A 14075-nucleotide genomic window follows, 5' to 3' on the forward strand; every position below is an offset into this window, starting at 1 on the left:
AACGAGCCCACCACACCCTAAAAACCTGGCTTACTCGCCTCAAAGCCTCTGCCTTTTCATTTTCCACTCCTAGGGATCGCCTTAGTCATACATTGTTCGCCCTTAATTTTCTAACTCTGGACAATGAAGGCCACTCGGCAGCTGACAGGCATTGGCACCCATCTTCCAGTTCTGCCCGCCCGCCTGTCATGTGGTGAGACCCCCTTACAGGCAAATGGAAGGGCCCAGATCCTGTTCTTATCTAGGGGTGAGGTTCAGCCTGTATTTTAGATCAAGAACAAGCGGCCCCAAGGTGGCTGCCAGAATGCTTGATAAAACAGGTTAATGGCTTACTACAACCCAGGGGAAGCCTTCCCCCCGAGGATGATGCCTTTTCTCTTGCAGATGCAGCTAGAACTCCAGACATGGACCGTCCTGTTTGAATTTATTAAATAACAGATTAATCTTTGGTTTCTAAGCCCATACAGGTTCATCACCATCGCCTTGATATGGCAGACTGCAGCATTGAGCTCTAGGATTGACCCCAGGCTTTTAATTAATGTTTTGCCATGAGCTTGTTCCAGTGGGAAACAGCCCTCCTTTTTTTCTTGTTTAGAAAACCCTTCTCCTTATTCATAACTCCTGACCATTCAACAAGCAAGACCTATTGCGCCCTTGCCATAAGGGATAGGTTCGCCCCTCCTCCTATAGGCCCCTCCGCTTGGGGGAGGATGCACCTATGGGAGGAAGAAAAAATGCTGTAATCAAGGGTGCAGGTAAGACTGCAGGGGGATGGATCCGCGAGATCCCAAAACCCAAGACCCCTGAGTGGCAAGCTCTGGTGCATGACGGTTGGCATGCATACCCACAAGCCGTCTCCTCAAAAAATATGCCAAGGTCTGTAAAATTCCCCTCCCCGAGTGAGGATGCTCGCTCGGAGTGGAGAAAAACCCTGGGCCCTTAGAGGAACAGAGCCTCTGTCACCCCCTCAAAAAGAGCAGCCAACAATTGATGGTCAATTTTCTAAATAAGAAAGGGGGAGATGTTGAGAGCCCTGCAGGGAGTCTCTCTGCATGATAAGCTTGGCTATCTTGTTGGAACATCTCTCAAGGCTATTTACAGAATCTGGTCTTTGCATCCTGCCCCAAACAAAGACCAGGTAGCTGCTATTGACCACCTTTTCACATTGCCCTAAGCAAGCATCCTGCAGCTGCTACGCCCAATGAAAAAGCTTCCTTATTCTAAGCATATAAATATCCCTGTGTGAAAAATAAAATTTGGCAGCTTGATCAGAATCCTTGTCTTGCTGTCCTTCTTCGTGTCTCTTGTCCCTTCATTCCTTCTCGCTTAGGTTCATTGCCCTGGTTGAAGTCCTGCGGGTCGGGACACTTGACTACTAGCTGACTAATGCCAAGAAGCTAGTATAGATCAGATATTCTGATATATGCCAACCATAAAATACTTGGAGATTTGTTTTAACTGTGTTTTGGTTAGACGACCTGAAATGTCCTAGCCACTAAGACTACTATGTGTTAGTTATGGGATCTTAATCAAGTAAATTTCACATTTTCACAGAGGAGATAAATATTTATCTGTAGGTAAACACAGTTTGCACTATTCAAATAACCAGGCTTCCATAGTTCCATACAACATACAGAGAGAGAGAGACAGAGACAGAGACAGAGAGACAGACAGAGACAGAGACAGAGACAGACAGACAGGCAGGCAGACAGACAAACAGGCAGACAGGCAGACAGACACAGACTGTCAGAGACAGAGAGATTGAGATTGTCCCCCTTCCCCAAGGAAATCATTAAATGATAGGCTAGGAAAATCATCAAGACAAGAGAGAGGGATGGTAGGAAGTCTGTTAATGGCTTGGTGGAGTTGATGTCTGAAAACTGTCAGTATCCTTCTAAGGATACTTGAAAACTGACCCTGAAGTAACAGGTAAGTAGGACATTTCAAATAGAAAGTTTATAGGTAAGTCAGAACTGACAACTCACATCTACAATCTTAGCTACTCAGGATGTAGAGATATGAGGATCCCAGTTCAAAGCCAGCCTAGGTAGAAAACTCTGCAAGTCTCTTTTCTCCAATTAACCAGCAAAAGTCCAAAAGTGGAGGTATGTCTAAAGTGGTAGAGTACCGGCCTTAAGCAAAAGAGTTAAGCAAGAGCACAAATCCCTGAGTTGAAGCCCCAGCACAGCATCAAAAAATATAAAAATTGAAGTCAAAATTTGAGAGTCTACATAAGAAAGGTTAAGGCCAAGGCAGAGGCAAGGGCTAAGAAAGGAAGTATTACTTAGCATTCCTAGCAATGAGAGTCCTTTGCAATGTCTTCACGTCACATGACATTCTGATAAAAAAAAATGAGTGCACAAAAATGAAGTAATTAGTAATTATAGGAGGAGCTGCATATATCATATTCGCTTAATTTAAGACAAATCTGAGAGGAGTTTGGGAAAGATTTAGACTTCAGATGAAAAATATGTTGAAGAGAAGCCATTAGAAATGTGTTTAACTATGTAACCCATAGTATCTTCCCATTTTAGACAATTTAATTAGGTATAATCAATTCATTTCACTTCCTCGTTGTCTTAGCTGGCCCACCAGTCTTCCACATTGCCTAAAAGGTGCTTGAATTAGAAAACAAGCACATACTTCTTCTGGTGTCCTGGGTAAATGTGTTTGGGATTTGTGTCATTGTAGCATCCTGCTGTTAGTAGTAACTCTATCTCTTTCTATTGCACAGGAGGACCGGGTACAACCACAGTAGATACAGTGAGAAGAACAAATAGATAAGAGCTCCGTGGGAAAGCAGGACATGAGCAGGACATGAGACGTAGGAACACAGACCTATTCATTTCTTTCTGGGAGGGGAGTGTCCAGGACACTCTGGGCAGAGATACCTCAGGAGCACAAGGACAGCCAAAAACTTAACTTTCAAAATGGATGCTTCAGTCAAGCCAATGAAAAATGACAATGTTCTTTATAGGTCTTGACCCTCCCTTTTCCTCTAGCCCTGTCTATATTTCCCAATCATTATTTTCCAGAGAACTCTGTGTATGGGTTATTGGTTAATACATATCCCACTAATACATATCCCATTGTGAAACTATAGACTCCCAAAAATGCAATGGCTTAATCCAGACACGAGTTTACTTCCGGTTCAGGTTTAAATCAGGTGATGGCCTAAGCAGGATCAGACACACGGGCCCTTCTATATTGTTCCTCTGCCACCTTCAGCTCACATTTCCATCTCATGGTTGCTGCTGCAGATCTCAGCATCAAGTAATATAAATGATGAGAAATACTTCTTTTAATAGCCTATCCAAGCAAAATACCTCTGGGGTCAAGAAAGAGAGTTTCCAATGAATGTAATATACCACAGGCTTACTACAGGGTACATGAACAATCAAAATCCTACAATAAGAGTAACTCTGGCCATCCTTCCTATATCATCCACCTATGGCAGCCAAACTAAAGATGAAAAACTGGAAGCTGGTAATCTTAGTTAAGATTACACTTCAGGAGGCTAAGATCTAAAGATCATAGTTTGAAGCCAGACCAGGTAAGAAAATCTGTGAGACTGATCTCCAGTTAATGACCAAAAAGCCAGATCTGGAACTATGGCTCAAGTGGTAGAGCACTAGCCTTGAGTACAAAAGTCAAAGGACAGTGCCCAGGCCCTGAGTTCAAACCCCAGGACTGATACACACACAAAAAAATCAAGAAGGAATACTTAATATCTCTAAGGGGGAAAAAACAGTTTAGTGGAAGTAAAGAAAACAGGGTAGCAGAACTTGTGTTTTGGCTGAGAGCCTTGTTCTTGTGAGGCAAGCTCTCCATCGCTTAAGCCAAGCCCCAAGCCCAGGAGTAGAGTTTACAAAGAATGGAGAGAATAGAAACTTCAATGTCCCTCTCATTTCTACTGTACAAATTTCCAGAATATGATATTTTCACCACTTGGGCATCATACTTCAGTATAGCCATGGCTTACATTCTTCAAGGACTTAACTAAATATGCTACTTTCTAAGAATACAAAAGAGTTAAACCAGCACAACTATGTTTATTGCAGCATTATTTACCATAGCTAAGATATGGAACCAACCCAGATGCCCCTCAGTAGATGAATGGATCAAGAAAATGTGGTATATATACACAATGGAATACTATGCCTCCATCAGAAAGAATGACATTGCCCCATTTGTTAGGAAATGGAAAAACTTGGAAAAAATTATATTAAGTGAAGTTAGCCAGGCCCAAAGAAACATAGGTCCCATGATTTCCCTTATTTGCAATAACTAGCATATGTCTGAGACAAGCAGAAATGGTCAGATAAGTTGATGTTAGGCGAAATGAACCCCAAGATAAGGACTCAAATGTTTTTTCTTTCTTGCTATTGTTTCTAAGATATTTATAAGATGATTTCTGTGTTGCTTTGTATGTCCCTCCCCCACGGTATAGCCCCTGCTTTCACTGTATTTGATGTTGGTATAATTTGTGGAGGGGAAGGGAAAAAAACAAATTGTTTAAATAGGGATACAGGTGGACCCATTGCAACAATGAGATGTACAAGACGTTATGTCAAAAAACAAACTTTACAACTTTGGCGCAGGAGGGGAGGTGGCTGGGAGGGGGGAGAGGGAAGATGGGAAGAGATGGTAAGGAGAAACAAAGGAGGAGGCAACAATGCTTCATAAGAAATGTACTCATTATCTTGCTCATGTAATTGTAACCCCTCTTTACGGTATTTTTACAATAAAAAAAATAAAAGAGTTAAACCAGATCTTACAACAATATCCAGCTAACAGGTTGTGACACTCCTCTTACAAGCTTTTACCCAATTGCTATGAAAAGGAATAGATTTGATTGATGGCACTATTTTCAGAAGACATAATTATTTCTACATTTACTACTTGCTTTATTAAAGCTATGCTACTGACACCCAAACTTAGCACATTTTGCTGATTTTGTTACATGCTAATAATAATAACTGGCTTCTTTTGTTTTGCTAATACTTATAAAACATACCACACACATATATAATACGTGGTCTTATTCCTTCTTTAACCCTAAACAAAAAAAAAACAAATAAATTTAAAAGTAAAATCAAGCTTTTTAAGAGAATCCAGGAAATGTACACACACATACACATAGACACATACATAAACACATGTATATATGTTTATGTGTGTACATATATATAATTCTGTCTTGTAAATATGATCCTATATTATTATTCCTATGACTCCTATATAAAGTACCTATCTCCTTATGTTAGTTTTAAATAAATGAACTTTCTAGATATTACAATGACTGCAAGATTTTTTTCATATTGTTGACTACTCAGGTGGTTTGAAGATTCCATTGCTACACAGAAGTACAGTAGTCTATAGATCCATTCTAATAACCTAGAAGTTTTGAAGACACTCTACACACAAAACCAAACAAAGGATGGCTCTGCCATTTCCCATTCCAGACATCATTACATTATCAGTTCTAGTGATAACATATCCATAATATTATCTATGTCTCTTATCCCCCCAAACCCAAAGATTGGATATTTGTTTGGACTAGAAGGGGAAAAAAGATGAGAAAGACAACTTACATAAATCCAACTATCCAGACGCATCCTAGGAGATTACAGACACCAATGCCTGGGAGTATTCTAGTCAACTAGAAGGCCTTCTTATCATGGAATGGATACTCTGAATATAATCCAGAGAGCCCTGGACTCCTGTCTGTGTCCATGAAAGGAGTTTCTGGAGAAAGCAATTAGGATCTGCTCAGCTCAGTCCTTTGATATAGAACACCCTGAGCACTCGCTGGCGGATCTGCCGAGTCTTGACCCCGTAGACAAGAGGATTGAGGGCAGGTGGCACCAGGAGATACAGTGTTGCCAGGAGAACATGGACATGGTGGGGGACGTGATGGCCAAAGCGGTGAGTGAGGAAGGAGAACATTCCGGGGACATAGAAGATCAGGATAACACACACATGAGAGCCACATGTGCTAAAGGCCTTCACTCGGGCCTCAGCCCCTGGAACCTTCAGCACTGCCTGCAGGATGAGGGCATAGGAAATTCCAATGGCTAGCACGTCGAGACCAACCACAAACAAGGCCACTGAAAGCCCATAAGCTCGGTTCACCGTGGTCTCTGAACAGGCAAGTTTGACCACAGCCATGTGTTCACAGTAGGCATGGCCAATGACAGTGGTCTGGCAGAAAACAAGGCTCTGCAACAGGATGGGGAAAGGGATGAGGAGGAGCACACCCCGCACTAGGACCGCCATTCCGATGCGCCCTATGATCCCTGCATGGAGGATGGTGGAGTGGTGCAGAGGGTGGCAAATGGCTACATAGCGATCCAGAGCCATGGCCACCAGGACACCGGATTCCATGGAGGAGAATGCATGAATGAAGAACATCTGAATCAAGCAGACAATGTACCCAATCTCGTGAGCATGCGCCAGAAGCACCGCAAGGGCTTTGGGTGCTGTGGAGGAGGCCAGAACCAGGTCAATGGCAGCCAGCATGGTCAAAAAGATGTACATGGGTTGATGCAAGGATGAGTCATTCCAGATAATGAAGATAATACTAGCATTGCCCACTAGAGCAAGGAAGTAAAGGACACCCAAGGGCAATGCTATCCAGTGCTGACTTTCCTCTAAACCTGGAATACCTACTAAGAAAAAACAAGGCTGGGGTAGCCTCCAGCTAGAATTGCTGAGGGCCATGAGCAACAGCTTAGACAGGAAAGAGGGAAAAGAAATCAGCTGCATGATCTGTCCATTCTTGGTACATTCTCATGTTGTCCAAATAGGGCTACCATCTTCATCAGAAGAAACAAGTGACTTAAACTGCAACACAGAAGAATAAAGTCAGATATAAAGAAGACAAAAATCTCCTCTTTGGAGATATTTATGCAGAAGGTCTTTCTTTTTAATATATATTTTTATTGTAAAGATACTGTACAGAGGGGCTACAGTTACATGAGTAAGGGAATGAGAACATTTCCTAACAAGCATTGTTACCCCCTCCTTTGTTTTTCCCCTACCATCCCTTCCCTCCCAACCGCCCCAACTCATCCCTACCCCCAAAAGTTGTAAAGTTCCTTTTTTAAAGTGTCTTGTACATCTCATTGTTACAATGGGTAATCCTTTATCCTTATTTCAGCCTTTTGCTATTTCCTTTCCCCTCCCCAAATTAGAAAAATGTATATACAAGACTCAGGGTACCAGAACCAAATACAGTGAAAACAGGGGTTATACCATGGGGAATAACATACAAGAGAAACAAAAAAATCATATAGTACATTATAAGTACATTAAAAACAACAGCAACAAAGATAAAGCCTCTTGTGTCCTTATCTTGGGTAAAAATTTTTCTTAATAACAGTAAGATTTCAATCTGAGGAACCAAGCAATGGTGCTTGTGTTTGTGAAGTCCAAAGCACATGTTTCAAAGCAATAAGAATTAACTCATCAAATAGTGCTCAGGACAGCATGGCATCAGAAATACAGTGTGTGCATTTACAGATTCATAATAAGCAGGGTCATCAGATCTAGGTTTTAGTATCAAAAGGAACACAAAGGTATTTGTTGTCACATTACCTTAATGCTGTGATCATTTCAGTAATGGATTCACTTCTCACATGGGTGTTTTATTAATCTGATGGTCAAAAATATTTAGACAAAGTCTGACGTATTAAAATGTTTGGCAGTTGTAACCTATTAAGTGTTTTTAGACAGAAAACATCAGGTTTTATTTTTGTTTTTGACATTTCTGACTGTAAGCACAATAAATAGGGCCTACTTTGAAGCTGGCCTTTTACTTGCCCACTTTTCTGAAGCAATATTTTTCCCCACGTGCCTGGGATTTAATCAATAATGACTGAAGAAAAAGTGTGTTAAGAACAGATTGTAAGAGGCTAATTTCTGGTTTTCTTTTATCTTTCTTTTAAAAAACCTACTATTTGGGGAAGACTGTTGGACTGCCCAAGGGCCCTATGGTAATATCTCACCAATCGATCTAACTTTCATATTAGAGAGTAAAGGTTAGGGTACTCATCAGAAAAAGTAATAGCTAAGTCTATCAATTATTTATTATATTCAGGCTTTCCTTTGCTTCCATTAAATGAATTATGTCATTTAGTCTTCATGATAGCCCTACATTTTTATATAATATCATTACCATGCAGAAGGTCTTTCACATATCTGAGTCAGCTAAGTCGATTTTATCTTAGAGAGAAGAGTAAATGCATGCTTGTCTTAGGAGAGATGATTAAATAGTGCCACTTTAGAACTGTCAATATTTTAGAACTGTCGATTTAAAAGAATTCTCTTTATTGATACTCGGATGTCAATAAACATTGCAAGTACTGTTACTTTTGAAACTAGCCTCCCTTAGTTACTTTTGAACCTAGCCTCTCTTAGTTTCCAAGACATAGCTGTTCATCCTGTAGTACTACCTGCCATCTTTGCCATCTCATTATAAGTTAATTCCAGGTACTCATATTCTCTTCTCTTCTTATTCTATCCATTATCTCTGAATTGATTTGGTCCAATCCCATGGTTTCAACAATTTGCACTCTTTCATTGATTCTGAACTTATCTTTGGTGCCAAGTATCTCTCTGAAAAAAAGTCAATTTTCCTATTTGTTTCTTTAACACATACCACACACTCAGTATATTCAAGGCTGGAAAACCTGACATACCCTTTCAAATCTTCTTATCTACTTTTTGTCAGTATTTCTGTGAGCTACCCTCCCAGCTTGAACTAGGAACTTAGTAACTGTCATTACTTATTCTTTATTCTATCCTTCATCAGTTCCTGTTGACCTTTTAAAATTTCTCACATAGCCGCTTCATTCTCTCAACCCTCCCCACCCCCCAGATTCACAAGCTTAGAGCATACTCCAGTTGCTCTTACTTGGACTACTTCCTTATGTCTCTTTGCCTATGCTGGAAGCCCCTTCCAAATCCACCTTCAGATCACAGGTTCCTCCTAACACACAAATGTCCTTTTGTCTCCATCATTTTACAATCCTTCCATAAATTTTCAATGCATAGAAGAAAAATCATACTTTTAGCATGGGGTTTTCAAAGACTATCTTTGTGTGTTTCTTTCATCTCAAGACTAAAATATTTCCACATATATGTTTTGTTTTACCATTGCAAACTCCTCAGAACGACATGACTAAAGTATCCTGTTTTACAAACAACTATGTGTTCCTTTTCTTCCTCTTTTGTGTAAATTGATCCCTCTCATTCATCAAATTTTGGAGTCCACTCTAAATTTCTTCTTCCGTTTTAACACTAATTATGCTGAGAATTCTATTTTATGATGATCCTTAACTTTTGAATTTCTACTACTCTAGCTTTTCAGTGTCTTAATGCTTTGATTCAAGAGATAAGAGCATATCTCATTAAAGTTGATTATGAAAAGTTAGCATGGTATACTTTTCACAATATATATGAGATATTATAAAGAGAGTTTTGGAAGTAGACGGGCTTAAATTCTATCCATTTCCTGTTCTAGGAAGAAAATTTTAGCAGGCTACTTATACTCTTTAAGCCTGATCTTTCCCTATAATAATGGAATAAGTTGTATCTGCTGGGCACTGGTGGCTCATACCTATAATCCTAGCTACTCAGTAGGCTGAGATTCAAAGAGTCAAAGCCAGCCCAATCAGAAAAGTCCATGAGATTCAAATTCCAAAAATAACCAGCTAAAAAGATGGACAGGAGATCTGGCTCAAGTAGAAAAGCAAGCCAAGCAATAATATCAATCATGTTATAAATGGTAATTATGTATGCAAATCTGTATTTATAGGTTATCCTCTAAATTATGCTTACCTTTACTATTAACATTAATAGAAGATAACTAAATAAGAGATAATACATATGTTTCTTTAACCTCTGTGACTGTCCTGTGTTTCTACTTTTTGATATATCTGACTCATATAATATTATGTAGGGATACATTGACCCATTGCAACAACGAGAAATACAACACACTATGTTGAAAGACAAACTTTGCAATTTATGCTGAGGAGGTGGGAGGGAAGGGGTGGTAGGGGAAAACAAAGCAGGAGGCAACAATACTGGATGAGAAATGTACTCATTACCTTGATCATGTAACTGTAACCCCTCACAATAAAAAACTTAATTTAAAAAATTATGATAACTCAGTACCTGACATCACTCTGTTAACATCCCCCAAGTACGAACACATAGGTGCTTCATTTAACCTTACCCATGTAATTCATCCCTTGAACATTAAAACAAAAAATTAGATACTGGATATATTTGTGCCTGTGTGTTTGTCTTTTTTTTTTCTAGTCCTGGGGCTTGAACTCAGGGCATGGGCACTGTCCCTGGGCCTCTTTGAGCTCAAGGCTAGTACTCTACCTCTTGAGCCACAGTGCCACTTCCAGCTTTTTTGAGTAGTTTATTGGAGATTAAAGTCTTACAGGGACTTTTCTGCCCAGGTTGGCTTCAAACCTCAGTCTCCTGAGTAGCTAGGAGTTCAGGTATGAGCCCAGGCATGTGTGCTTGTCTTTAAAGACAGAAGTGTTCAGAAGTAGCATTGTTCTGTACTAGAGGATGTACTTGTACAAAGGTGGTCAAAATTTACTCAGTTCTTGTGGATGACTTGCATATAGATCACTCAATGTCCTTTTACACAATCAACAATGATTATACTATTGTCCAAAAACTCTGAATATCACAACTATCAAATCTGAAATGACTGGTGGGCATATATCTTCCAGCCTTTGTTTCTTTTCCCCTAGAGTTAATTTAAAATACCATTGATATTTCTACTGAGAGTTCCAGGAGACTTTATAATCTTAACAACAACAACAATTAAAACAACAACAAAAATCAACTTTAAGTGTTCAACTTTCTACATCGTGAGAAAACTGATCTTCCTTAATTAGCTGCTACAAGATTCAGCCCATTTCCTGGGCTGAAGTCAGAGGGCAGCTATGCATTTATGGAAGGTGCCCATGGCTTTACAAGGAGCAGCATCAGTGGAGCTCTTGGGTTGAAGTCAAACAACCTTAAGTGAAGAAGAAAAACAGACTCACTTGTTTCTAAGTGTTTGTGGCTTATGAGTTTTAGAGTAAAAACCTAGAGCTGCATGTTAAATACTAGTTATAGAAGAAACAAGGCATGCCTTTGTGATCCTTAGAGGAAAAGCACAAGGGACTTTATTCTCAGGAACCTAAAATGTGAAGATGTATTTAATTCTCTGTCCTTGAAGCAGAGAACAATTCAGCATAGACCATATGCTGCTCAACACCTAGCTATCCATAAAGAGGCAGCCAAGTCTGTCATGAAATTGTACTTCAGTTCTGTACAGCAATAAGATGTGCTTCCTTTTCTTCCATATCATAATCATGGTACTGATTTCCTTGCAGTATAAAACCAAGCAGTACTTCAGTCCTTGAAGGGTAAGATTTATACTTTACTTATTGGCCAAAGTTCCAGGGGGACCTCTAAAAGTGCCTGAAATCTGGTTGATAGTACTGTTGGCTAAACAAATAAGCTAACGTATGAGTAACCAAAAAATGAATAAACAATATATGAGTGTCATAAAGGAACTAGGAATTGTAAGTACTTGACATAGTAGAAACTGAACTTTAGGGATAGAAATGATATAACACACAGGGAATTTCTGTTGAGATGGTCCTGAATGAACCTCTATGCACCTCATGGTACAGTGTGCTCCATTGAATCTTCCTATCACAGAGGCTGAACTGAATCCTAGATGTGCTTCAGAAATGATGCAGGGCGTCTTACAGTTACCAGCGGACACTGCTGTATTGCCTCTACTGGGTGGAAGGGGTTCAGTCTGGGCTGTGATCTGACTGGGTCTCCTTTATTTTCTTCTTCACAGTGGTATAGACTCAATGAAAGTAAATGGGAAAAAATCAAGAACATATTTTCTTTTGTTTTTCCCCCTTTTGGCTTATCCCCTTTTGTCACTGCTTTTTTTTTTAATTTCGGTACCTTTTGTCTTGTATATAAGTTTATCTGACTTGGGGATAGGACAGGGAATCACAGACATGGGAGACAAAGGACCAAGGGGGAACCAATGCAACAGTGACACTCATAAGACACTGTTGGAAATTAACTTTATAACTTGTGGGGTAGGGGAGTCAGGGGGGAGGGAAAGTGCTGAAAATGAGGGATGGGTAGCAATGTTCAATAAAAATTGTACTCACTTCCTTACTTATATAACTGTAACCCCTCTGTACATCACCTTTACAATAAAGAAAGGTCAATAACATAGCCAGAGAGATAGTAGGGAGGGCATGGGATAATACCAAATGAGATAGAAAGAATAAAAGTTGAGCATTGAGAAGGAGAACTCCAGATAGTAAATCCGAGACACACAAATAATCAGTACAGTATTCTGACAGGGCACTATTTGTGTCTTTGCATTGTTTTCAAGGATACAGCCTTTAAAAATCTCGAGTCTGCATTGAAAAAGGTTCAACAACATAGACAAAGAGAAAATTCCCAGACTCAGAAAAGTTCCAAAACAGCTCTTCTGCCCAGCAACTCGGCCTCCCCAGTGCACAGTTCAATCTCCAGGAGAACTTTCTGCCCTAGGCTGGGAGCAGCCATGATGAGATTGTTTTCTTTAATTCAGAATGGCTGTACCACAGTCTCTAAATGTAGGGAAGGAAATTAAACACATAGCTCAAGTTCTTTGCAGCTAAAGTTTCCCCAAGATATGAAACCCAAGTAGTGGCTCTGGTAACTTAGACCAAAGGAGTAAGTCTTCAGGTGCTAGGCAAGACTGTGAGGATCTCTTCATTAGAACAGGCTGAATATCTCTGTGATGCCTCAGGCTGGTCATGAAAGAGCCATGAGACTGGTCTCTGTCTCTAAACTCAAGCGGTTAAATTGCCACAATGTGCCTTCCTCTAGTTCACTGTATCCTTGATTCTCCCTTGACAGTGCCCAAGTTAGAACTGGAGACAGTAGCTCTTCTGACACAGGGAGAGATTAACTTTTAACTATTAAAAGGTGTTAACCTAGACCATTGCTACACTAACCAAGTCAAGAAATAGTCCCTGTTCACAGTTACCAAAACTGTGAGGAGAAAAACCAAAAAAATCAGGTATTAATAGACTTCCTACAACAGTAAATCCCAAACCTGACTACTCTCCACATATGAAGTCCTGTGCACCGTCTCATGGCTGGTTCTGAACATCCTGACATGTTCCCAAAGCAAGCATGGTGACTGTGAGTGGATACTGGGAAGGAAGGATGTTATTACCAACTGTCAGGTCCCCGAGGACTCACAGACACATCTGGACAAAACCAAATTAGACTCCACAGAGATGGGTGCTTAGACAATGATGCAGAGCAAGTAAAGGAACCTTCACCTAACCAAGTAGCTCGCCACTACCCTATGCTGTCACCCCAACCCTGTACATCCTGGCTACTTGGCTAGGAATCCTCATGCTCTATGAGCTGGGAAATCTAAAATCAGCCTAGAACTCAGACTTCTCATTCACAGAGAACAATCTTACATGTAAACCCAGGAAATTCTTTAGTGGGGAGCTGTTGCTAAATGTTTGTGTCTTCGGATGCTGAAAGTTTTGGCTATTAGAAGCTCATAACTGAGTGATTTCCGTGCCAAAAAAGGATTGTCTCATCCAAAGTTACTTTTCCTTCTCCGGTCCAGCTCACATTCAATGACTAGAGATGTAAGGACACAAGGATTCCATTTCAAACTCTATTGGAGAGACATCTTAGATCAGTAAATCCTACTAAGTTAGCTGAAGTATGTGAGAAGACATCATAATTTAACTTCTTCTACTCATCCTGCTTCTCACTCTTTGAATGTCACTGTCTCTCTATATACTTCACATTGAACTCCGTGCACGTTAGCCTCTGCTTCTGAATGTAGTTTTGGAAAACCCAGTTTAAAACAAATGCTGTCTGCTTTGGACTGAGACACATTCAACCCGTTGCAGAGCAAGTATGGAATAAATAGGAATTCTAATGCAGCCCATGCTAGGAAATTCCCAATGAGAACCTCCACCTATCGGATCTCCCCATCTCAA

At 40.1% G+C, this 14075-nt stretch overlaps 1 protein-coding gene across 1 annotated transcript; it reads right to left on the minus strand.

The window, feature by feature from the left end:
• Positions 1–5772: 5772 nt before the first annotated feature.
• Positions 5773–6768, minus strand: LOC122116655 (olfactory receptor 52L1). Its single transcript, XM_042690390.1, has one exon. It carries the CDS (start codon positions 6766–6768, stop codon positions 5773–5775), a length of 996 nt encoding a protein of 331 aa, XP_042546324.1.
• Between the last annotated feature and the right edge of the window lie 7307 nt (positions 6769–14075).

Source organism: Dipodomys spectabilis, unplaced genomic scaffold (assembly GCF_019054845.1).
Source record: "Dipodomys spectabilis isolate Male_0828 unplaced genomic scaffold, ASM1905484v1 ptg000003l, whole genome shotgun sequence".
Classification (NCBI taxonomy): Eukaryota; Metazoa; Chordata; class Mammalia; order Rodentia; family Heteromyidae; genus Dipodomys; species Dipodomys spectabilis.

Excerpts from the sequence above, each read along its gene's own strand:
- LOC122116655 (XM_042690390.1), bottom strand. The coding sequence starts at position 6,768 with ATGCAGCTGATTTCTTTTCCCTCTTTCCTGTCTAAGCTGTTGCTCATG.